This window comes from Drosophila santomea, chromosome 2L (assembly GCF_016746245.2).
Source record: "Drosophila santomea strain STO CAGO 1482 chromosome 2L, Prin_Dsan_1.1, whole genome shotgun sequence".
NCBI classification, from domain to species: Eukaryota; Metazoa; Arthropoda; class Insecta; order Diptera; family Drosophilidae; genus Drosophila; species Drosophila santomea.
The window spans coordinates 22,833,605-22,860,621 of record NC_053016.2 but is presented as its reverse complement, the minus strand read 5'-3'; the positions used below and the strand labels follow the sequence as shown (position 1 = coordinate 22,860,621).

The 27,017-nt window shown below is 45.6% G+C and overlaps 2 protein-coding genes across 2 annotated transcripts; both read left to right on the top strand.

The window, feature by feature from the left end:
• Positions 1-1,071: 1,071 nt before the first annotated feature.
• On the top strand, positions 1,072-5,401 carry LOC122756480. The gene is made up of 3 exons (XM_044006298.1): positions 1,072-1,173; positions 1,447-3,985; positions 4,986-5,401. The coding sequence occupies exons 1-3, from the start codon at positions 1,072-1,074 to the stop codon at positions 5,399-5,401; spliced, it is 3,057 nt and encodes a 1,018-aa protein (XP_043862233.1).
• Positions 5,377-6,897, top strand: LOC120455550. Its single transcript, XM_039641895.2, has 2 exons — positions 5,377-5,870; positions 6,349-6,897. The coding sequence occupies exons 1-2, from the start codon at positions 5,498-5,500 to the stop codon at positions 6,885-6,887; spliced, it is 912 nt and encodes a 303-aa protein (XP_039497829.1). The 5' UTR covers positions 5,377-5,497; the 3' UTR covers positions 6,888-6,897.
• Positions 6,898-27,017: the final 20,120 nt, after the last annotated feature.

Sequence of the window (27,017 nt, the reverse complement as noted above, 5' to 3'; positions counted from 1 at the left end):
GTGTATGTATGTATGTATTATTTGGAATTTAAACATATATATGTAATGTAATAACGGAAGAAAAAGTCAGATTTTATTTTATTCTGTATGTCGAAATTTGTGTTTTATTTTGAGACAAGAAATAAAATTTGTTCTCAGTTCGGATTCGATATTATTTATTATTTTTGGAAATATGTTTTATTTGTGTATTAAACTGGTTAAATATATGGAGTGATTTTTATATATGTATGTAGATGTAAATTTTATTGGAATATGTATATGTATATTTACATGGATATGTATATTTATATGTGTATGGATATATATGTATGGATATGTATTTATGGGTATGTATAATTTTATGTGTATGTAAAATTTTGCTAAATACGTATATGTATATTTGATTTAATTTATTTGAATTTGTGGTTTGTATTTTATATTGAGGCAAAAAAAAAAACAGCAGTTTAGCAGCGGACGATAATAGTGAATTTTGGACAGTGTTTTAAAAAAATGTATTTATATATATGTATATGCGCTTGGATACCAGCGGATCACCGTGAGACGAAGTAGGGGGCCGGTATTGGCAAAGTGCTTTTTTATGCACTTAAAAAAGAAGTAATCACGGTGGCTGGGCGCATGTACTTATATATTTTCACTTAATTTTCACTTTTCACTTGATTTGGATGAACGGAAAGAATAACGCCGTTGGAAAAAAAAACGAAAATGGCGACCACGGACGGAATAGGATATAAAGCCGTACTTATCTTGATTTTTTCCGCAAGGAGCGCTGGCAGGATCACGATGTGTCGCGGACTCGAAGGACCATGAAAAGGAAATAAGCGATTTTTAGTCAACAGCCAGCTCAAGCTCCTTTTTAACTTAAATTCAATTTCGCAAGAATCTGGTCATGCTCTGAAAGAGCTACAATCCACGATTCAGGGGTGTTTAACAGCACTAGCGCATTCCCAGGTATCCACAGAAAACTGGGATTGTCTCTTGGTTTTCCTTTGCGCGAGCAAACTGCCCAAGCAGACCCTGTCCTTATGGGAACAGTCGCTAACTGCCAAATCCGAGATCCCAGCTTGGGAAGAAATGAATGCCTTCCTGAGCGAAAGGTATCGGACATTGGAAGCCATCGAAGATATGAAACCGACTCAGGCAGTTCCAAAAAGGCTTCAATCCTTCGAGACAAAGGTCAGCACCAAACAGAAAGGGTGTGACTTATGTTCTAAGGAGAACCATCCGGTCAGATTGTGCCCGCGTTTTCTTCAAATGTCTGTTGACTCGCGCTCCGGCTATATAAAAAAGAAGCAGCTATGTCTGAATTGTTTTGCCAGAGGTCACCAGCTACGCGACTGCACAAGCACACACAGCTGCTTTACATGTAAGGGCAGGCACCATACGCTGCTGCATCGCAGCCCCCCAAATTCCGAAAATGCGAGTTCCTCAACCTCGCCCCCTACACAGCAACCTCCGAGACCCTCCAGCAGAAATGCATCGGCAAGCACCTCAGCGGTGCAAACTTTTTTCGCGTCCGGCAGTTCAGCCGTCCTACTGAGCACAGCGATCATTGACGTGTGCCATTTGGGGACGAACTACCGAGCCCGAGCCTTAATCGACTCGGGATCCGAGGCGACGTTCATTTCAGAGCGCCTGTTCAACCTCATCAAGTTGCCATTCCGCAACACCCAGACCCATGTCTCCGGGTTAAATCATTCGGTCTCCGCGAAATCCTCGAAGCTGTGTCACTTCGGGATTCGCTCTCCTACTAAGCCAGGTCTACAGTTAGACACTGAAGCGTACGTCCTTCCGGAGCTCTCAGGCAAACTGCCCTCCTATCCGATCCCTCGGAATTCTTTGAAGGACCTGCCCGCACTCCGCTGGGCAGATCCTACCTTTTTTGAGAGCTCTCAAATTGATGTACTGATCGGGGCTGACATTCTACCATCCATAATGATGGATGGCACCCGACAAAATATTTGCGGCTCGCTCCTGGGCCAAGAAACTATTTTCGGGTGGGTGCTAACGGGGCCGATTTCCAAGGGTAAACCGAAACGGGTCGCATCCTTCACGACCCAGGTGCACCAAATAGGCGACCCTGATTCGCTCGACACGCTTCTCAGCAAGTTCTGGGAGGTGGAGGATCTACCAGTAAAGATGGTAAAAGAGTCGGACTCCTATTGTGAAAGGAACTTCCTCCAAACAACAACAAAAGACGCAAGCGGGAGGTACGTGGTGACGCTCCCGTTCCGGGACCCCGAGAATACCGGTTCCGATTTAGGATATTCAAGGTCCATTGCGTTAGCTCAGTTTCTTAGAAACGAAAATCGTTTAAAAAGAGACTTCCCCTTAAAAGAGCAATATGACAGCGTGATCCAGGAGTACCTGGATCTGGGTCATATGAAAGAAGTTCCGCCGACTCACAATTCTCCCTCGTATCATCTTCCTCATCACGCGGTAGTTAAGCCCGAAAGCACCACTACAAAGCTTCGCGTTGTATTCAACGCTTCAAGTCCGTCGGCAAATGGGACCAGCTTAAATGATATCTTTCATGCTGGTCCAGTCTTACAATCCGATCTAACGATCCAGGTCCTGAAATGGCGTTATTTTCAATACGTCTTCAGTGCAGACATTACGAAAATGTATCGTCAGATCTGGGTCGATCCAAAACATACCCCGTTTCAAAGAATGCTGTTCCGAAACAAGGAAGGAGATATCCGAGACTTTGAACTAAAAACAGTTACCTTCGGGGTCAACTGCGCCCCCTTCCTCGCCATTCGAGTCTTGCAACAGCTGGCAGAGGATATCCAAGCGCCATTTCCAAATGCCAGCCGCATCATCCAGCAGCACATGTACGTCGACGACGTTCTGGCAGGGGCGAATTCCGTAAACGAAGCCCAAAGTTCGATTCGAGAGTTGCAAGCAGCCCTAAGTGCCTCCGGGTTTCCGCTAAGAAAGTGGACCTCGAACAACAAAAGCGTCCTTAAAGACGTCCCGGCCGAACACCTCCTTCATAGCGAGTTCCTCGACATCGATGCCGAAAGCACGGCCAAGAAGCTCGGTATTCGGTGGAGGGCAAAGTCCGACGAATTTTATTTCGTTCCCCCCGAAATAGTTGTGGAACCCTCCTATACAAAGCGGGAAGTTTTGTCCCAAATCGCTAGGTTGTTCGATACTGCCGGGTGGCTCGCGCCGTTCATAATCCGTTCAAAAATGTTCATGCAGGAGATTTGGTTGCAGAACTTAGGCTGGGACGATAAGCTTCCCACTGAAATGAGTCAGCGGTGGCAATCGTTTTTAGACGAGTATTCCGACCTCAACCAGATCCGCGTTCCGAGATGGATCTGGTACCAGCCTGAGGTAATCATAGAGCACCACGGTTTCTGTGACGCGTCTCAGAGAGCCTATGGAGCGGCTATATACATCCGCGTCGAGATGGGGGAAAGGATCCTGACTCGCCTGCTTACAGCCAAAACACGAGTGGCCCCGGTAAAAACCGTCTCCCTTCCTCGGCTAGAGCTCTGTGGTGCCGTGCTGTTAACCGAAATGGTGACAGCAATCCTTCCGCACATGCCCTCCGCCAATTCAGATATCCGCTGCTGGACAGATTCCACAATCGTCTTAGCCTGGCTACGAAAGCCTGCGTGCAACTGGACCACATTTGTGGCCAACAGAGTTGCCAAGATCACGCAGGCGACGCCAGTCGACTGTTGGGCACACGTTCGCTCAGAACAAAATTCCGCCGATCTAGCCAGTCGAGGCGTATCCCTACATGAATTGGCAGAAAACCATCTCTGGTGGCACGGACCAGAGTGGCTGCAAGGGCCACGAGAGCTATGGCCAGCACAAAGCGACACTCTTCCAGTGACAGAACTAAAACAGCGCGCGGTCAAAGTGCATTTTGTCAAGGCCCCGTCCATCGACTTTCTCGAACGTTTCTCCAAATTGGACAAGGCCCTGCGAGTTCTGGTCTATGTTCAACGCTTCCTTAAACGCTGCCGCAAAGGTTCGTTCTTGCCCAATTCACGCCCTACAAGTGAAGAGATCCGGGAGGCAGAACGAACTCTGACCTCCATTGCGCAGCGCAGAGCATATGGCCAAGAGCTTCAGCATTTGACCGAGAAAAGGCCTCTTCCAGTGTCAAGTCCTTTGGTGAATTTATTTCCCGTTCATTGACCAACACGGCCTTTTAAGGGCGTGCGGCCGTCTCACTGCCTCCAAAACCCTGCAATATGATGAACGTCATCCGATTATTCTCCCCTATGACTGTAGACTGTCGCGCCTCATCGTCCAATTTACCCACCAGATTACTCTTCATGGCGGTAGTCAATCGATCGTACGCCTGATCCGATCGAAGTATTGGATTCCTAAAATCAAGAATCTGGTGAAGGCTGTGATCAATCCGTGTAAGATTTGCACGATTTACAAGAAGAGACTCCAAACACAGCTGATGGGCGATTTCCCGACAAATAGAGTCTCCTTCTCGAGGGCGTTCACCTACACGGGGGTCGACTATGCCGGCCCTTTCGAAATAAAAAATTATACAGGGAGAGCGTGTCTCATAACGAAGGGATACGTTTGTGTGTTTGTGTGTTTTTCCACGAAGGCTATCCATTTGGAACCCACTTCCGATCTAACAACCGAGAAATTTCTAGCGGCCTTTGCTCGTTTCGTAGCAAGGCGCGGTTGTCCTCAGCGGGTCCATTCGGATAATGGTAAGACCTTTGTGGGGGCGGCAACTTTGATTTCCAGGGACTTTCTCCAAGCTACCAAAGAGTCCGTGACTGATGCATATAGCCATCAGGGACTCGTATGGCGGTTCATCCCACCAGGGGCTCCACATATGGGGGGTTTGTGGGAAGCAGGGGTGAAAAGCTTCAAAACCCTGTTCCTTAAATCGACGTCAGCCCGCAAATACACATTTGAGGAGCTGGCGGCGCTTCTCGCTAAGATTGAGGCTTGCCTCAACTCTAGACCCCTCCCCCCTATGTCCGAAGATCCCTCAGATTTGCTGGCCCTCACACCAGGCCATTTCCTCATTGGAGGGCCGTTGCTTTCCACGGCGGAACCCGAGATAAAGGGCGAAGCCAAGTCTATAATAAATCGATGGCAACACCTCAAGGCACAACATCAGCAGTTTAGTGCACGGCGGAAAGAGGAGTATCTTAAAGAACTCCATAAACGTAACAAATGGCAATTTCCGACCAGGAACCTCCAAGCCGACGATATGGTAGTTGTCAAGGAGGACAATCTACCACCGAACGAATGGCGGCTCGGCAGAATCGTTTCTGCCTTTCCAGGAGCCGACGACCGCATTCGAGTCGTTGAGATCCGTACGTCTCGCGGCACCATAAAACGCCCTGTCCACAAGGTTATTCTTCTACTGATGGAGGACAAAGAGTCCTCCGTTCCTAGGGATTAGGGCACTTCCCCCAGTCCGGGGCCCAGATAGTAGTCGGCTCATACTAAGCTTTTTATTTCTTTTATTGGCAGACTTACTACTCACTTCCTAAAAATAATGGCTCCTCGTCCTCGTGCCACGCAGTCGTTGGAGAGCAGACGTACTCGAGGTATTAAATCCTACCGCTGCCGAGTCTGCTCTGGAATCCATCCTCTTCGGAAGTGCAAGAGGTTCCACAAACTGAGCGCTGAAAAGCGCCTTCGGGTAGTACTTATTAATAAGTACTGCTCGAACTGCCTCGCCCATCAGCACTCAGGAGGAGACTGCCGCAGCCAAGACGGATGCAAGAAGTGTGGAGGCGACCACCAAACCCTACTCCACATGCACGAGGTCCTCCCCGCTCCGACCCCGGGAGCGCTACCAGCTCCGACGCGCAGAGAGCGCCATCCCGCTGCACCTCGTCCGGTCCGGATTTCCGGCACTCCGCCACCAGCTTTAGGGCACTTCCCCCAGTCCGGGGCCCAGATAGTAGTCGGCTCATACTAAGCTTTTTATTTCTTTTATTGGCAGACTTACTACTCACTTCCTAAAAATAATGGCTCCTCGTCCTCGTGCCACGCAGTCGTTGGAGAGCAGACGTACTCGAGGTATTAAATCCTACCGCTGCCGAGTCTGCTCTGGAATCCATCCTCTTCGGAAGTGCAAGAGGTTCCACAAACTGAGCGCTGAAAAGCGCCTTCGGGCAGTACTTATTAATAAGTACTGCTCGAACTGCCTCGCCCATCAGCACTCAGGAGGAGACTGCCGCAGCCAAGACGGATGCAAGAAGTGTGGAGGCGACCACCAAACCCTACTCCACATGCACGAGGTCCTCCCCGCTCCGACCCCGGGAGCGCTACCAGCTCCGACGCGCAGAGAGCGCCATCCCGCTGCACCTCGTCCGGTCCGGATTTCCGGCACTCCGCCACCAGCCCCAGTCGCCAACAATCGCCCGCGTCCGAAGGTCTCCGTCGCGTCTCCGTCGGTGGCAGCGGGGCAGCAGAAGGCTGTCCCCATCCTGCCTACAGCCGTCGTCGTGCTGGACACGGGCTCGAAGACTTTCGAGACCGGCGCCATGATCGACCCATGCATGCCGGTGAGCAGCATCGACCGGTCGTTGGCGGCTGCGTTCCGGCTGCCCATCACCCGGCTGGGAGACGACGAGGTCTGCTCGGTGACACTCCGGTCCCGAACAAGCACCTTCCGACTCAACGTCGTCCTGAAGATCGAACCCAATCTAAGGATCCGGACACCCATCCGAGCTGTGAGCGACGCCGCAAGGGCCAAATTTGACGGTGTTCGTCTCGCGGACGAGCGCTTCCACCGGCCGGCCACCATCTCCCTCGTGTTGGGATCAGATGTATATGCCAATCTGATCCAACCGGGGTTCCTAAAGATTGAGGATGGGTTGCCCGTCGCGCAGAACACGGTGTTCGGATGGACCGTTTCTGGAGCGTGCACGGAATGAAGAGGCCGATCCTGCTGTCTAGCCGGCCAGGGATACCTTTGCCTACGCAAGGGGGGGGAGAATGTTCACGCCAGAAGGGCGCAAACCACTGAGCGGCAGCGTAAGCAGTGTAAAGCTCCTCCACGGCTCGCAAGCACCGCTGCTCGCGCTCTCCTTCTCTCCTCGCGCTTTCCTTCTCTCCTCGCGCTCTCCCTCTCTCCTCTCGCTCTATTCACCACTCCGCGGTCCCGCGGTACTCAAAATGTTAGTTTTAAGTTAGTCTTATTTTACAAGTGCGATAATAAAGTGCAAAACTGAAGTCGAGCCCGTGACTTTTTCATTTCTGGAGGGACTGATCAGCAGCAGCCACCACAACAACAACAACCATTCAGAAGTCAACTTATCTTGGACGTCAATCCGCCCACTCCTTTTCATGAAAAGGGGATGGGGACAGCCTTCTGCTGCCCCGTTGCCACCGACGGAGACGCGACGGAGACCTTCGGACGCGGGCGATTGTTGGCGACTGGGGCTGGTGGCGGAGTGCCGGAAATCCGGACCGGACGAGGTGCAGCGGGATGGCGCTCTCTGCGCGTCGGAGCTGGTAGCGCTCCCGGGGTCGGAGCGGGGAGGACCTCGTGCATGTGGAGTAGGGTGTGGTGGTCTCCTCCACACTTCTTGCATCCGTCTTGGCTGCGGCAGTCTCCTCCTGAGTGCTGATGGGCGAGGCAGTTCGAGCAGTACTTATTAATAAGTACTGCCCGAAGGCGCTTTTCAGCGCTCAGTTTGTGGAACCTCTTGCACTTCCGAAGAAGATGGATTCCAGAGCAGACTCGGCAGCGGTAGGATTTAATACCTCGAGTACGTCTGCTCTCCAACGACTGCGTGGCACGAGGACGAGGAGCCATTATTTTTAGGAAGTGAGTAGTAAGTCTGCCAATAAAAGAAATAAAAAGCTTAGTATGAGCCGACTACTATCTGGGCCCCGGACTGGGGGAAGTGCCCTAATCCCTAGGAACGGAGGACTCTTTGTCCTCCATCAGTAGAAGAATAACCTTGTGGACAGGGCGTTTTATGGTGCCGCGAGACGTACGGATCTCAACGACTCGAATGCGGTCGTCGGCTCCTGGAAAGGCAGAAACGATTCTGCCGAGCCGCCATTCGTTCGGTGGTAGATTGTCCTCCTTGACAACTACCATATCGTCGGCTTGGAGGTTCCTGGTCGGAAATTGCCATTTGTTACGTTTATGGAGTTCTTTAAGATACTCCTCTTTCCACCGTGCACTAAACTGCTGATGTTGTGCCTTGAGGTGTTGCCATCGATTTATTATCGACTTGGCTTCGCCCTTTATCTCGGGTTCCGCCGTGGAAAGCAACGGCCCTCCAATGAGGAAATGGCCTGGTGTGAGGGCCAGCAAATCTGAGGGATCTTCGGACATAGGGGAGAGGGGTCTAGAGTTAAGGCAAGCCTCAATCTTAGCGAGAAGCGTCGCCAGCTCCTCAAATGTGTATTTGCGGGCTGACGTCGATTTAAGGAACAGGGTTTTGAAGCTTTTCACCCCTGCTTCCCACAAACCCCCCATATGTGGAGCCCCTGGTGGGATGAACCGCCATACGAGTCCCTGATGGCTATATGCATCAGTCACGGACTCTTTGGTAGCTTGGAGAAAGTCCCTGGAAATCAAAGTTGCCGCCCCCACAAAGGTCTTACCATTATCCGAATGGACCCGCTGAGGACAACCGCGCCTTGCTACGAAACGAGCAAAGGCCGCTAGAAATTTCTCGGTTGTTAGATCGGAAGTGGGTTCCAAATGGATAGCCTTCGTGGAAAAACACACAAACACACAAACGTATCCCTTCGTTATGAGACACGCTCTCCCTGTATAATTTTTTATTTCGAAAGGGCCGGCATAGTCGACCCCCGTGTAGGTGAACGCCCTCGAGAAGGAGACTCTATTTGTCGGGAAATCGCCCATCAGCTGTGTTTGGAGTCTCTTCTTGTAAATCGTGCAAATCTTACACGGATTGATCACAGCCTTCACCAGATTCTTGATTTTAGGAATCCAATACTTCGATCGGATCAGGCGACGATCGATTGACTACCGCCATGAAGAGTAATCTGGTGGGTAAATTGGACGATGAGGCGCGACAGTCTACAGTCATAGGGGAGAATAATCGGATGACGTTCATCATATTGCAGGGTTTTGGAGGCAGTGAGACGGCCGCACGCCCTTAAAAGGCCGTGTTGGTCAATGAACGGGAAATAAATTCACCAAAGGACTTGACACTGGAAGAGGCCTTTTCTCGGTCAAATGCTGAAGCTCTTGGCCATATGCTCTGCGCTGCGCAATGGAGGTCAGAGTTCGTTCTGCCTCCCGGATCTCTTCACTTGTAGGGCGTGAATTGGGCAAGAACGAACCTTTGCGGCAGCGTTTAAGGAAGCGTTGAACATAGACCAGAACTCGCAGGGCCTTGTCCAATTTGGAGAAACGTTCGAGAAAGTCGATGGACGGGGCCTTGACAAAATGCACTTTGACCGCGCGCTGTTCTAGTTCTGTCACTGGAAGAGTGTCGCTTTGTGCTGGCCATAGCTCTCGTGGCCCTTGCAGCCACTCTGGTCCGTGCCACCAGAGATGGTTTTCTGCCAATTCATGTAGGGATACGCCTCGACTGGCTAGATCGGCGGAATTTTGTTCTGAGCGAACGTGTGCCCAACAGTCGACTGGCGTCGCCTGCGTGATCTTGGCAACTCTGTTGGCCACAAATGTGGTCCAGTTGCACGCAGGCTTTCGTAGCCAGGCTAAGACGATTGTGGAATCTGTCCAGCAGCGGATATCTGAATTCGCGGAGGGCATGTGCGGAAGGATTGCTGTCACCATTTCGGTTAACAGCACGGCACCACAGAGCTCTAGCCGAGGAAGGGAGACGGTTTTTACCGGGGCCACTCGTGTTTTGGCTGTAAGCAGGCGAGTCAGGATCCTTTCCCCCATCTCGACGCGGATGTATATAGCCGCTCCATAGGCTCTCTGAGACGCGTCACAGAAACCGTGGTGCTCTATGATTACCTCAGGCTGGTACCAGATCCATCTCGGAACGCGGATCTGGTTGAGGTCGGAATACTCGTCTAAAAACGATTGCCACCGCTGACTCATTTCAGTGGGAAGCTTATCGTCCCAGCCTAAGTTCTGCAACCAAATCTCCTGCATGAACATTTTTGAACGGATTATGAACGGCGCGAGCCACCCGGCAGTATCGAACAACCTAGCGATTTGGGACAAAACTTCCCGCTTTGTATAGGAGGGTTCCACAACTATTTCGGGGGGAACGAAATAGAATTCGTCGGACTTTGCCCTCCACCGAATACCGAGCTTCTTGGCCGTGCTTTCGGCATCGATGTCGAGGAACTCGCTATGAAGGAGGTGTTCGGCCGGGACGTCTTTAAGGACGCTTTTGTTGTTCGAGGTCCACTTTCTTAGCGGAAACCCGGAGGCACTTAGGGCTGCTTGCAACTCTCGAATCGAACTTTGGGCTTCGTTTACGGAATTCGCCCCTGCCAGAACGTCGTCGACGTACATGTGCTGCTGGATGATGCGGCTGGCATTTGGAAATGGCGCTTGGATATCCTCTGCCAGCTGTTGCAAGACTCGAATGGCGAGGAAGGGGGCGCAGTTGACCCCGAAGGTAACTGTTTTTAGTTCAAATTCTCGGATATCTGTTGCGATGTGTATTAGAGGGCTGCATAACACCATTCTCTTTGTTTGCATTTAGAGTACTCATTCGTTTTAGTATGTATTCAGAATACATACCATTCAGTTGTCGCGATCTCTTTGCGTTCACTTCGTATGCGTTCGGAGTTTTGGGCACCCCAGCGAAATGAAGTCAATGAATGCGCGCGAAAACTAAATGAAGCCAATGAATTTTCAATAGAAATTCAGAGTACTCTGAATACTTTATGTTGTCATTGTGTAAAATGAGTTCGGACAGCGCGGAGGTAAGTCTAAGTTTTCTGTGTTTGTGTATTATTATGTGCGTGTGCGTCTTATTTAATAATATTGTAGCATTTGTCTAATACGAATATATAAATTGTGTTGTCAAATATAAATATAAATATAAAGAATAGTAAAAAAAAAAATAATAAAATCGTTTATATAGCTAAAGTCATTATGTTTTTACACAATAACATTGAAAATTAAAGAAAAAATATATATATAATATATATAATATATAAGATAAGAATATAATGTATTATCAGTTATGTAATAATAAACAATAATATTAAAACACGAATTTAGCATCTTTAATTGAAACTCACACACACACATACATACGCAGCCCTCTAATGTGTATACCGGGTGGCTGCCCGGAGCGTACGTGAGAACCGAAAAGAAATGTTAGGGTTTTGCCCGTTTGTTGCCTGGAAGCAGCCGTTGGCGAAAACGAGGCAATCATCACCCAACGAGGGAAGGATCAGGCAGCGTACAAGTTATTCTAAGTGTACTACGACACATAATAAAAACCATTGAAACTGAAACTGCAAAGTGTTGTAAGTAACTGATAACCGGATGATGACGTTTATATACAGATCAGAAGATATGCGAAAAGCATTCCCTGAATATTACGCCAAAACGAAAATCGATCTAAGGCTCGCAAAAATCTGGGAAGAGCATCATTACTCGACAGACCCGGTCTGATCATAAACTTAACGAGCCCCGAGGGCGAATTGCAAATCTGAGAATAACAGAAATGCAGGAGGGTCAACGAAGGGAATCGAGCAGAAAGAGAGAAAGCCATGTCCAGAGAAACCCAAGCCACCCAACCGGAATAAGCAAAAACCGCCAATATCAAATGTAATGTAAATGTAATGTAATGTAATGTAAAAAATGCTGCCAGAGATACTGCAACAACGGAAGACAAGAGTGTGTGCCGACTTTAACGCATGGACTCCATTTGTTGTTGGTTCTGATCGACCGTTTTTCTAAATGGACAGAATTGGTGCTCTTGCGAAATCGTTACAGAAAGCATTTAGAAAACGCATAGTAGCCGAGCAACGGCGAGCAGTTTCTCGTCGACATGGAAATAAAGCAGAATTTTTAACGCTGAAACGGAGAGCGATCTAAAGCTCTCAAAAAGCTTGGCAAAGTTGAAAGCAGCATGACCCGACAGTCTAGGCTTGAGCACAAATTGCATTAATTTATATTACGTCTCAGCTAGGGCAGAGAGAGAAAGCCATGTCCAAGGAGACCCAAGCCCAGCCAATCGGATTACCCGAAAATGGCGACAGAGGTCAGGGAATAGTCTTTCCGCTTTGCCGGAGAAAAGTACCTCGAATTCGTGCATCAGGTGGACAGCGGGGCAACAGCAAGCTTTATTATCAAATAACTGCCGGACCTGCCCGAGGGTCGATTACAAGAAAAGGCTGCAAGTTTGGTTGGCAGATGGGTGCTGCAGTGAGATGCCAAACACAAAATCCGAATACCGGCTAAGAACAGGCCCATCGGGTGGCTCAACGAAAAGTTGTTAGTCGCAGTGATCCAACAAGACGGCGAGAAAAACGACTTTGGAAATTCCTGAAAACAGAGTTTGCAGAATTTCGTTCTATGGCTGGAACATCAAATGCAGCCGAGCACAAAATAACCATAAGTAACGATAAACCGAAATTCAAGGAAAGATTAATGCAATGGTAAATGAACTCTGGAACACCCATAGTCATGATGAAAAAGAAAACAGCCAAATGATGGCTATGTGTTGACTATAGTCAGACTCAAAATCTATAATGAACGCATACCTAATGCCACTGATAAATATAATTCACGGTGTCAGGAAAGGGTATATTCTAGTGGCGAGTGATGCCGTTTGGATTACAATCAGCATTAGCCACATTTCAACGGGAGCTGGACCGGGTTGGACCAGAAATGTCCCCTTTGCGTACCAGGAAAATATTATTGTAATTGGGCGCATTATAGATGAACACAAGAAAAATGTCAAAAAAGTGTGTCAACGCTTGAAGGAGGCAAACCTAAGAAAAACCTAAACCTAAAAGCCGAGAAAAACTCTTCAACAGTAGTGGGCGATTCGGAAACTAAAGCCATACCATTTTAAGGTATCGAAATCCCTTCAGGAAGAATCGCCAGATGGGCGCTAGAGCTACACCAATACGACTACTCTATTACGTACGGGAAGGCCTTGTGGAACGTAGTGGTTGACGCACACCAGAGAACATCCGGTGAACACAGGAGGCGGAATCGAAAACGGAATGCAGCTGGATCACAGATATGCGAGAGAAATAAAGGCACATCATCAGATATTCCCGGTAGATGTATGGGAAGTCAACACCCTGTATAAGCAGATTCCACATAAAGCAGGGAACAAACGGAAAGCAAGATGTATTGCTTCTATTTCTCAATATTCCAGCACGTTGATAAGCAGTTTGTTTACTCAAACGAGGCATTTAAACAAATTATCATTAAAAAAACTAATACTATGTATTACAAATGAAATCTATATTTCTTATATTAAAATAAGAAGAAAAAATAAAAACCATATCAAGCAAAAGAAAACCCAGCTACAAATTTGTTACTTAACTAGCAATACGCGCAGTAACGACAGCAGCCAAATGTCATCGACGTCAACCAAAGCAAGAACAACAATCACGACCGCAATGGAATTTTAAAATTTAATTTAAATTATGAAAATGGGTATTAAACAGTCTAAGCTTTTCATATAAAATCACGTAAAGATTGACAAGCCCATGTTAAAAATGAGAACAATTTAAAAAAAATCGCAGATGTTGTTATTGTCAACTAGAATTTTACTTAAATCTTAATAATTGAGAAAAATGGAAATTAATATCGGCCAACTGGTGTGCACTGTGTTCTGGAATTTCCTTGTTCGCCCGACAGTCCGCCGTAGTTGCGATATTTTTTTTTCTCATTTTGGTGTGTGCCATTTTATCGCCACATCATTTTTTTGTCCTTTTACAAACATTAAATACAGCCCACTTCTCGATGCTTTACTGTGCCTAATTTATAATTTCCGTTACGCAACGCAAGCCCGTTTACGCTTTTTTCGCCCGTTTTTTATCCCGAAGAGTATGCTCCCATCAAGTTCAGTCGGACAATGGAAAGACATTTGTGGGTGCGGCTCGTGCCCATGTCCGAAGACCCCGCGGACCTGTTGGCACTTAAGGCTGGACACTATTTTGTTGGAGGGCCCCTTCTTGCAATGGTTGAACCCGAGATAAAGGGGATACAAGGGTCGACATCCGCACTGCGCGGACACTCATCAAACGTCCCATAGCAAAGGTCGTCCTTCTTCCGATGAAAGCAGCCAGCTGCCCTCAATAGCCAGTAGCCTGTCAACTTCAATGTTCCTCGTCACTGTGCTGTTTTGTAGCAAGTCCAAACAGTAGTTTTACCAGTACTGAGTCTTAGTCTTGAGTCTTATCAAGCACGATGTCTCCACGTCCGCGCAGCGCCACCGCACTGGAGAGCAGATGTTCTCGAGTTACCCACTCCTACCGTTGGCGAGTCTACAGTGGGATCCATCCGTTACGGAAATGCCGCCGATTTCTTCGCTTGAGCATCGAGAAGCGGCTACGGGCTGTAGGGCCAATCGGTACTGCCCCATCTGTCTGGCCCACGAGCACTCCGGTGAAGCGTGTCGGCGAGGGGACTTCTGCAAAACGTGCGGTCAGGTTCACCACACGCTGCTGCACCTCTTCGAGCGCCAGCCGCGTCAGGAGGCGCGCGTTGGTCGCAGAACCACAACCCGCTGAACTCTTCAGATGCTCCTCGTCCGTCACTCCACAGTGGTCCCCAGCCGCTCCTCGTCCCTCGTCCGCCGCTCCACGGCGTTCTTCAGCCGCTTCCCGACGTCTTTCAGCCGCTCTTAGGCCCTCGTTCGCCACACCACGGCGTTCCTCGGCCTCTCATGAGGACGCGTCCGCTGCGCCTAGGCAGTTTTCCGCCGCCCGTCCGAATAGCCCGCAGAGCGCGGCCTTCGCTCCGTCGCTGCCCTGTTGCAGTGGCACAGCGTGAACCTGTTACCGACTGCTCTAGTGCGGATTAATACCGGGACACGGGTCTTCGACACGGCGGCAATCATCGACCCGTGCACGCCTTCGAGATGCATGGACGCTTCGCTAGCGACAGCGTTCAGACTGCCAACTACCAGAGTAGGAGATGAGCAGATTTCCCCGGCTACCGTAAGCTAGAACCCGGGTGATTGCAAGGTGGGGGGGCGGAATGTTTATGTGAGGGACCATTGTATCGCCTCTGCGCACAGAGCTTTCGATCTCTCACTTACGGTTTTGCTCTCCCCCGAGCTCGCGCGCTACAAACTTCTCGGTCGGCCGCCGTCGATCTCCCGAGCCCGCTTAAGCGAAATAAAGCGAGCGGGAGCGCGGCTCTTGTTTTAAATTTAAAGTTTTAGTCTCATGTATGAAGCCGAATAAAGCAGAACTCTTATCCCCTATGCCCGCTCTTTTTCGTTCTTTTTCTTTGACACCTGGAAAACATAGAGATTCCTCTGTAATTGCTTGCATCCAATTTGTTACCTTTTTTATAGAGAGGGATCACAAAGGACTCCTTCCCCATATTTAAGAACTGCTGAGGTTTCGGGGCCTGGCAGTGAGCTTTCAATTAGAGTGGACAAAATTTTAAATTCCACTTTGACAGTTGAAGAGTAAGGCTGTTCATAATGAGGTTACGTGGAATATCTGGTTTGAAAAAACTTTGCAAATGGATCGGCTATTGCTTGATTCCGATGTTGTAATTTCAAAAAAAATAGCGAGGAAGGGTAAGTAATTGTTTTGCGCTTAGTGTTAACGAAATTATAAAACTGTTTCGGTTCCTGCGCGAACTGGAACTTACAACTGTTTAAGTAGGTCTTGTAACACTGAGCATTAAGCACGGTAAAATTTAACCAAGCACTTAAATATTTAGAAAGGATTGACTGAGAACCGGTGTTTTTTTTTATTTTATATAAAGTTCGGACTTTACATTTCTTAAGTGTATCAACTCCTTGTTAAACCAAGGAGGTTAGTTAAAGATTGATGAATAGTACATAGGAACGCAAAAGTAAAAAAATGATTTAATAGCGGAATAAAGCTTTTTCAATAGCTGTTGCGAATAACAAATAGCCGAATACTTTCCGATACTGTTTATTTTGTTTATTATACTGGCAGCTAGGGCCGACCAAGAGCTATATCGAAATCACAAGTTGAGTCTTTGCCAAAAAACGGCGGGACAGACAGCCGAAATGCAGGGCCCGAGCTTAAAGTAGGTAGATACCAATGAAAGAGTCGATAACAAAGAGAGTGTAACGGCCTGCCGCGGCAGTTAAAATAACCGCCAATAAATATCGGTATGGTGTTGCCATCTAATAGTGTTAATCGTGGCTCCTGTCACTGTTTACTTTGCCACGAAGTTCCGCCGACCATTTTGCCGATCTCGGCCTATTCTTTTCTTGGCGAGTTGGAATACAGACGTGTGCATCTCCGAAAGTCCAAAGCCGAAGGAGTTAACAACGCCTCGTGGTCTGGTGTGGAGTCACCAGTTCCTCTGCCGGCGTGTGCAGCAGGGCATTTGAAGGAAGCGATAGCGATTAAATCGGTGAGAATCCTCTCGTTTTATAGTCAAATGGCAAAGTAACAAAATTTACTTGGCCAATCAGGAATCTGAAATTAATGGAAATTGTTCTTAGGTTGTGGTGGGAGGCTTCTCTGCCATCGTCTTCGCCAGTGAGTGGCTGTGTAAGGCAGCAGTGCTGTCGACTGCGCAGCTCCGTGAGGATCCCAGTCAAAGCCAAAAGTAGCTAAAGCGAGGCATTTCTGCCAGTATTTTCAGCATTGTGCCACTGGAGCGTGGTTGTGGCTGCGCAAGGCAGCGGATTTATTGTTTTGGGGAGAAACCTTGTCGAGACGCTCTGCATCGGGCGCTCGGCGATAGAGTCCCTGAGGGGTGCTTCTGAGGACGCCACCCCTGCAGGAAGACTAGAACCCCTGTAAGGAGTTTCAAGAGGATCACCATGGATGATTAAAATTGTGACCAGTTTCTTCTTCATTCGGAGTCGTCTCCTCAAGGGATCACCAACGTACCGTGAGGAGTTTCTACTGAGGAGGTGCCTCTGTGACCCGTAGCTGATTAGTGATTGTGTGAAGAGGAACCGCAGCTCCAAAGCCGGTTTTAACCTCGTGAGGTCTTCTCGCCACCAGCCATTAGCGAGCACCCATGTCTCCGCCATAGAGTCGCGTGTGCGCCTATAACATTTGACCAGGAGATTCCTGTTAGCCACATTTTCGTTCGCTAGACTCCAGTAGAACAGGAACTTCGTTCAGCCGTTGGATGCATTTATCCAGAAAATACAGTATTTTATTCGAGCCGTATACCTTGGATAATTTGATGATTTAAATGCCAGTGAGTCTTTAAGACTAGCAGAGAAGGGCTTTCCGTGTCGGTCAGCAGAGCTGTGTCTATTTAATGGGACCTGATAAATTCGGTCGCCAGGACAACAACAAATGGACGAGAAGCCTGTCCTTAATTGAATTCCTACGTATATATATCTGCCTAAAAATTGATTAAGTTTACATTTAAGTTGCTATCATTTAAGTTGTCCGTTCAAAGTAATATCTTTAATTGCATAGGTGAAGGCAAGAGCTCCAACTACATGGCTAATAAGAGAGTTGTTAGGGAAATTCTTATAGGATACCTTCTCGTGCTGAGCAAATGGCTCGCGTGATCTCTCATTTCTTTCAGATTATACCATCGGAAGATCGATCTTCGTCGTTGGACATGAAATTGAACAGTGACTTGTTGAAACCAAAGAAAGAATTTTCCGACGTCTCTTAAAGATAACTTGCCGCGACTAACGTTACGATGAATGATGAAGTTACTCCGATTAGAGTTGAACGATTTTTGTTTAAAGTATTGAATTAAAAGAGTCTAAACTTTGAATACGAGTTGAGTCGAAAACCTTAACAAAAGAAATTTTAGTGAATAATAATAAGAGGGAATTTTAGTAAATTATAATGTGGCGAGTGCCAATATCAATACGAGGATAAACATTGAAGTAAACTTTAGCCCAATTGTCCAAATTCTAGTTCTTTAATTCTATTAATTACTGGAGGATAATGTTCCAGTCTCTCCTTATTCTAAGAATTAGTATAGAGCTTATCACCATAGGACAAAGACAATAAGAATAAATCATGGATGTTTAAATTTGAAGTGAACTGAACTCAGCTGATGTGTTCGTGTGCGTGGGAAAATTCAAAGGGGTCACCAGAGCCGAGCTCTAAGGCGCGTGATCATAGGATGGGAGGGCACATCGCGACCCTAATAACAGCCGTGGGTTCCCATCTCTGAATATCTCGTCATCTTTTCTATTTCTTAAACTGTTTTCGCGAATCGTCTGTTCTCCTTTACCGGTTATGTATTGCTCATTCTTTTGTCGCAGCACGCTCAATTTTCAAACTATTTAATAATAAAGGGTGGCCGTGCTTGAATCGATGCAGGCAAGAACAACACCCCACCAAGCCGACGAGCAAGGCCGGATCCTATAGCGCGCCCCCGCAAGTATCGATTCTCGGAGTCTTAGCACAGCACCCGTCTTACACGTTGAACTTTTAATTAGTTTATTAAAAAGATTGATCTAACTTTGGTGGCAAGAATAATTAGGTTTTAATTTCGCAACGACGACAACGAAAAGAAATTCGTGTTGGCGGTTTGAATTCAATTTTCGACTTCATCTCTATTTAACATATGTGTTCTTAGGCCTAGCTTAACAGAGGTTGGCGAAGACGGGGCGAATTCGCAAAGAGCGAGAGAGAACTTTATTATGCTCCCGCCTTCGCCTTAAACTAACTTACACTAGACTTAAAATTTTTTCTACTTAACATGCCAACAATAAACAACAAACAATAAACAATGACCGACAATATGAGTTCCGCCAACACACGTTACAAGAGAGAGTGCGATGCACTATGGGCATCGCAACTGCTACTAAGCACGGTAAAATTTAACCGACCACTTAAATATTTAGAAAGGATTGACTGAGAACCGGTGTTTTTTTAAATTTTGTATAAAGTTCGGACTTTACATTTCTTAAGTGTATCAACTCCAAGGAGGTTAGTTAAAGATTGATGAATAGTAGGAATAGTAGGAACACAAAAGTAAAAAAATGATTTAATAGCGAAATAAAGCTTTTTCAATAGCTGTTGCGAATAACAAATAGCCGAATATTTTCCGATACTGTTTATTTTGTTTATTATACTGGCAGCTAGGGCCGACCATTGGCGGGACAGACAGCCGAAATACAGCGCCCGAGCTTAAAGTAGGTAGATACCAAAGAGAGAGTAGATAACAAAGAGAGAGAGAGTGCGATGCACTATGGGCATCGCAACTGCTACTACTGACTACTTCGGCTTACAATATTAAGAGTATAAAACAAGAGAGAACGCTATAGTCGAGTTCCCCGACTATCTGATACCCGTCACTCAGATAGTGGAAGTCCGAAGGAGAGTCTTCAACACTGACAGTTTTTGGCGGTTTGTGGGCGTTAGAGTGGGCGTGGCAAAAAGTTTTTTTGGCAAATCGATAGAAATTTACAAGACTAATAAAAAAATAAAAAAAAATATATAAACATTTTTCAAAAGTGTGGGCGCGGCAGCTTCGGGCAGTTTGTGGGCGTTAGAGTGGGCGTGGCAAAACGTTTTTTGGCAAATCGATAGAAATTTACAAGACCAATACAAAAATGAAAAAATATCAAAACATTTTTCAAAAGTGTGGGCGTGGCTGTTTTGGGCGGTTTGTGGGCGTTAGAGTGGGCGTGGCAACATGAATCGACAAACTTGCGCTGCGTCTATGTCTCTGGAGTCTGTATGCCTAATCTTAACTTTCTAGCTTTTGTAGTTCCTGAGATCTCAGCGTTCATACGGACGGACAGACAGACAGACGGACAGACGGACAGACAGACGGACGGACATGGCCAGATCGACTCGACTATTGATCCTGATCAAGAATATATATACTTTATATGGTCGGAAACGCTTCCTTCTGCCTGTTACATTCTTTTCAACGAATCTAGTATACCCTTTTACTCTACGAGTAACGGGTATAATTAGTCTACTGCACAGTTTTGGCGGCTGCATGACCCAACATCCCCCCCTCCGTTGGAAGCTTGGTGTTCAACAGAGCCCTCAAGGGGAGGCAGATAAAGCTTGTTCACTGCCCGCCATGTTACTCCAGACGCGGTCGTCAATTCTGCAACTCGAGCGACGTCGTCTCTGCCAGGAATCAACTGCATTACTCTCGCCAAAGGCCATCTCATTGGGGGTAGATTCTCGTCCTTAATAAGAACGACGCTGTCCACGGCTATGCCAGGCTTTGGGGTGCGCCACTTGGAGCGCTGCTGGGGCAACGTCAAGTATTCTTCCTTTCATCGCGACCAAAATATTTGCTGAAGAAAGGTGATGCGCTGCCAAGAGTCAAGCCGATTATAGTTTAGGCCCGTTATATCTGGCTCGTCAAATGACAATGACGGACCACCATTGAGAAAATGCGCCGGAGTGAGGACGTCCAGATCGGCAGGGTTCTCTGAAATGGGAACTAAAGGTTTGGAGTTAATAACTGCCGAGATGTGGCACACCAGCGTTCTCAGCTCGTCGAACCGCCGTACCCACAGCGCGGTAGAAATGATGCTTGGCCGTTTTCACCGCCGCTTCCCAGAGTCCACCGAAATGGGGCGACCGTGGATGGATGAACCGCCAGTCTATCGTCTTCGAAAGGCAAAAATTCTGAACGGAGCCTTGATGCTCGCTGCTGAGAAATAACCTTCGAAGTTCCAGAAGTTCATTCTTGGCGCCGACAAAATTTGTGGCGTTGTCTGACCAAATTTGCTTCGGCTTCCGCCGGATGCATATGAACCTCTTAAGTCCGCACAGAAACGCAACTGTTGAGAGATCCTTGATCAGCTCCAGGTGCACTGCCTTGGTTGCAAAGCATATAAATACGCAGACCTAGCATTTAACCGCAGCCTTGTTGTGTGTATCCGACTTGTGAAAGAAGGGTCCACAGAAGTCTATCTCAGCAACCTCAAAAGCGTGAGATCCTTCCAAGCGCTCCTTGGGAAGGTACGCCATTATGTGCTCTGTCAGCCGCGGCTTAATCCGAAAACATCTGATGCATCTGTTACCGTCTGTTACCTTGGTTACCGTCTTCCTCCCCCCAATAGGCCAATATTGGGATCGAATTGCACCCAGAAGAGATCGAGGTCCGGCATGAAGATTGCTTTCATGGCGAAATAATCGCCAGAGTCACCGGATGGGACCTTGGAAGGATTTTCGGGTGGCGGCCATCAAAGTCCGAAATTCAAGTCCATCTAAGAAGTCCAAATTGATCCAGGAACGGCGAAAGCGAGGATATGGGACTAGACGAGAAAACTCTTCCCAGCGTTTTTAGGGACTGCATGTCCTCCCATAACTGCGCGCGCTGCACCAAACTCAGCATCGTCTGAGTACCCTCTTGAATGTGTGCGACGGTGAGCCCAGGATAACGAATTCCACTACAAAATTTGTAAATGTATGCAAACACTCGTTGCAGTGAGAGGCAAGAATTTGCAAACTTGGAGCTAGCAACTACAGCCACGTACGGCGACTTTACGATGAACACACTTCGACGAAGCTCAAGCACCGGTTTGTCAGGATAAACAGCTGTTGGCCAATCTCTCTTTCAGGCTCCGTAAGATAGGCGGGTCCATGCGCCCAGAGTGATGACTCGCAATCTGCCTCCTCCTTCGTGGCTTGAACTATTGGGCCGGGACTGTTTTCGTCGCTGGCTGAAGAAGGAACGCGTCAAGCTATTAAGGCGCTACCGCACGGGCGCGCGCAGCCTCCAGATACAACCCAGTCCAGACGAGTTATTTGAAGCAGTGGCAGTCCTGGCAACAACTTTATCTGACCTACGCACAGCAGCTTATAAAACAGGCTAGCTCCTATTAACAGGTCAACACGCTGAGCCTTATGAAATTCCGGGTCAGCGAGCTGCACGTTTTCTGGAATCTTCCAGTCTTCAATGTCCAATTCAATGTCCGATTCTGCACTAGAACGGTTGCAGTGGCTACCAGCACAAGGTCACTACCGACATCCTGGGCAATTAGAGTAGAAGAAGTCGAAAGCGGGGAGCTTGAAGACACGGAAAATGTGGCTGCGAGAAAGGCGGACCATCTAAATGGAGAAGCTGATGATGCCTGATTCCACATTGCCGTAGCTGATGACCTGCCTTTAAGCAGTTTAGGCAAAGTGCTAGTCTCTTTGCCTCGCGCAGACAATCTACTGACGCTAAGTCTCTAAATTGCGGGCAATAATATATGGTATGCTCTGCACTATGGCACAGCATGAAACCAAGAGAATTTTGGGTGGTAGCAACTAGCGTGAAACGATTTCTGCCCACCTGAACGCCTGGCGCAATCCACGGCCTCCAAAGTCCTACATCGCTGCTCCAGCTTGGCTCGCCGCATCCAGCTTTTGCAGCAGCACTTCCACTATATTTGCTGAGTGGTGCCCAAGCCCTTCAACGCACGAATGTGAGCGTTAAACTTGTCCGACAATTCCCGAAGCGATTCCACTGAACCATTCCGTACTACCTTTAGACTCAGAATCTCGGTGATGTGCGCCTGAAATACTCCGCAATCAAACCTTTTTTGAAGAAACTCTAAAGCCGCTTCGTAATTACCGTTTGAGATCTCCAATGATCGGATAGTTTCCAGCGCCGAATCCCTAAAACATGACCGCAGATGCTGAAATTTCTCAATGTTGGAGAGCTCCGGATGGCTGTCGATTATGCTCGTGAACACGGAGTAAAAATCCGCCCAGTTTGCGTAGCCTCCTCCAAACGTTGGCAGCTGCACAGGCGGCAACGGCATCGGCCTCGGCCGCGGCTGCGTCTGATGACCACTACACTGGTGGGGCACAACACCATCCGCAAGCGTCGAGTGCGGCGCGAACACTAGCCTTGAATTCTACGATGAATTCATCGAAACTCTCGCTCATTTCACTGCCAATTTCGTCGAAATCTAATTTCTGCAGTTCTGTATTCAAAACATTGACGGCACTTTGCAGCTCATCAATCTGCTGCAGCCTCACTGCAGCCTCACGTTTGTAGCCTCAGCAACCTGCACGTAATTTCAATGCACGTAAGGGGGCGGCTGCACTTGATATATGTAGCAATGTATGTATGTATATAATGCTAGCTCGCTTAAACACAGCCACTATCACATAAATCACCACTCACTTGTCCAACCGATTGCGTGTTAATATATTGATATGTTATATTTAATAAACGGGATAGGTGCATTAATTAATGCATACAAATTAACACGATCACGTCGGGGTCACCAAATGTTTAGCTATTGAGCTTTTTCAATAGCTGTAGCGAATAACAAATAGCCGAATATTTTCCGATACTGTTTATTTTGTTTATTATACTGGCAGCTAGGGCCGACCAAGAGCTATATCGAAATCACAAGTTGAGTCTTTGCCGAAAAACGAAGAAGTGACCATTGGCGGGACAGACATCCGAAATGCAGCGCCCGAGCTTAAAGTAGGTAGATAACAAATTTGGCGACCGTGACTCGGTCTCGAGTCTGTCTCTGTGTTGTGTGTGTGTGGATAAAAATTATATAGGTATACATTGTGAATTAAAATGTGCAAGTTGTTACTTGTTCTACTGTTGGACGATTTAAATGCAAAATTAATACACAACAACAAATGTTTTATTAAAACAAACAACGCACAGCCAAACGCACAAAAACACACAGACACAAGCGGCAATTGATGGCAGACGAGCCACAATTGACCGAGGCGCAACCCGAGGTAAAGAGGGACCAGCCAACACGCAAACGGGCTGCTTAAATGCAAATGCCCCAATTTGCCATAGATTTAAACTAAACCCAAGCCGAGGCGGGAAACCGCTGCTTGGAAAAACTAACAACAAAACTGTCAGGCTATATACTAACAAATGTGGTTGGAGATTTTTTTTTAAATTCTAATGAAATGTAAACTTTGACTTGTGAGCCAACCACATTAAAACTATTAAATTTCCATGTCTCTGGCACTTGTATATATTTAATAAAAGTTGCAAATATTTAAAGTAAATTCATTAAATTTTAATATTCACTAAAAACTTTTCAAACTTTATTTCCAATAAATTGAGAGATTAAACAGATTTCATTTTTTTCTTTATTGCAAATTAATATTTCCAAAATGGGTTCTACTGAATCAAGAGTAGATCACTAAAAGCCAATGTAGTTAATAAAGTAAGAATAATTGATCACAAAGATGAACTACAAAATATATCCATCTTGTTATTGATTATGACTGTCATATCAATTTTGAGTTTGACCCTTAAGATTTATCAGGAACATAATAAACGACTTAAGAAAAGATATCAGAGCCGTGCAGATGGCCTAGACAAGATATAAACTGTACTTACGAAATAAAACAATATAGATATGACTTAGAAGACTATACAGAATATAGACAACAGTATAGAATACCATTTTTATCAAGGAAAAACACAATAGGTAGACATCCTTCTTGTCAAATACATTTATATGATTCCGAATTCCACTTTAGTAGACAAAATTGTTGCGAATATAAAAGAAAATAGCAGCGTCAATAAACCATAATAAACCATAATAAACCATAATAAACCATAATTTGACAAATCATATAATTGTGTAAACAAAGAAGTACCTATTAAAGTAGAGACTCTAGAAATACACATAAAGATAATAATAAAAGAATACAATAACATATGTAGAATAGTCACAACTATAGAAGATAGATTAACAGAAACACATAAGAAACATTGTCATAAAATACTAAGATCTCTCAATAAAAGATTGATCAATATTAGCATCAAGCATAATCTAGATATTCAAATACCTGAAGATTTGCATTAATTCGTTAATATAAATGAAAACCAATTACAAAATCTTGAGGAGTCTAAAGGTAATATCGACACTAAAATCGAAAGCGATATTGAGTCGTTACCAGAAGACATTGAAATAAAAAACAACGAAACCAAAATGCCAGACCAAATTGAGAAAGATAGAGAATATGTTCGACAATTGTCGACAACAATACCAGAATTCGATGGCATAAAGTCATCATTGACACGCTTTATAACAGCGTTAAGAATAACAGATAGAACAAAGGGAACTCAGGAAGACCTAGCAGTAGAGATAACAAAATCAAAAATAATAGACACAATTTTATACAAAGTAACAAATGAAACAGGCATCATTGACATACTAAATAGTAATGTAAAAGGTGAATCAGCTGAAGTTGTAAAAGCAAAGTTACTAAATATTAAACAGAAAGGGAAGACAGCTTCCCAATACACCACTGAAATTGAGAATTTGCTTAAGCAATTAGAAACTATATATATTGACTTAGGCCTTTCAGCCGAAATTGCGGATAACTTCGCAACTAAAGAGTCAATACAAGCAATGACTAAAAATTGTGAATACGAAAAGCTACGAATAATACTCGAAGCTGGTAATTACAATACATTCAGTGATGCAGCAGGAAAATACATACACTGCTCCACTGAAATGGCAGGCAGTCCCAGTAGCGTCCTATATTTCAACAATGGACAACAAAACTACAGGGGAAATAACAACTATCGCGGCCATTACCGAGGCCGAGACCGAGGCCGAGGTAACCGCGGTGGTTACAATACCAATTACAACAACAGAGGTAATTTCAGAGGAAATTACAGAGGAAACAACCGAGGAAGGAATAATTCCAACCGAGGTAATAGACAAAATCAAAATAACAACAACAATAACAATGTCCGAGAAATCGAAACTGCTAGTACATCACAAAATGCTACAGCTTCAGGAAACTAAATAAGACGGTTCACACAATCAATCGTAATTTCAACATTTTTATACATGTGCATAATAATAATACGAATACAAAATTAACATTTTTAATAGATACAGAAGCAGATATTTCACTTATCAAAAACAGCTCAGATAATTTCTAAGACATAGACCAAAATACAATAACAAACATTTTTGGAGTTGGAGAAGGTGCAACAACCTCTCTAGGTCTAGTAAACATATAACTAGCAACAAATAATTACATAATTCCACATAATTTACACATAGTTAATTCTAATTTCCCAATACCCACCGATGGAATCATCGGAATAGTCTTTATAAAGAAATACAATTGCAAATTAGATTTTAATACAGAAGAAGACTGGTTAATTTTGCGACCAGACAATATCACTTGTCCAATATACGTACCAATAACACATACAATAGGCAATAACTCAACGTTATTACCAGCCCGATCCGAAGTAGTCCGACTAATTAAATTAGATACATCCGATGAACAGATCCTCATTCCTAATCAAGAAATAGACACAGGCATCTTTATTGCAAATACAATAACGACTAGTAAAAACACAGTAATTCGTATAATAAACACAACCAAAAGAAACCAAATAATAAATATTGATAAGATACAATTTGAAAGTCTTAACAAATATGAAATAGTAAAAACAATAGATAACGAAAGAAATGAACATATTTTACAAAAATTAAACAAAAATTTCCCACCATTGTTTAAAAAACAACTAAATAAATTATGCACAAATTACACAGACATATTCGGACTTGAAACCGAATCTATAAGTACCAATAATTTTTACAAACAAAAATTAAGATTGATAGATGATGAACCGATATACATCAAAAAATATAGAATACCAGAATCACAGAAAGAAGAAATACACAGACAAGTTAACAAATTAATTGATGATAAAATAGTAGAACAGCCGTATCTGAATACAACAGCCCATTGCTACTAGTACCGAAGAAATCATTACCAGGTTCCGCAACAAAACGATGGCGACTGGTAATCGATTATAGACAAATTAATAAAAAGCTCTTTTCAGACAAATTTCCACTTCCAAGAATAGACGATATTCTTGATCAATTAGGACGAGCAAGATACTTCTCGTGCCTAGACTTAATGTCAGGATTCCATCAAATAGAACTAGATGAAAACTCAAGAAACGCAACGTCATTTTCAACGAGCAACGGCTCCTATCGCTTCACGCGATTACCCTATGGTTTAAAAATGGC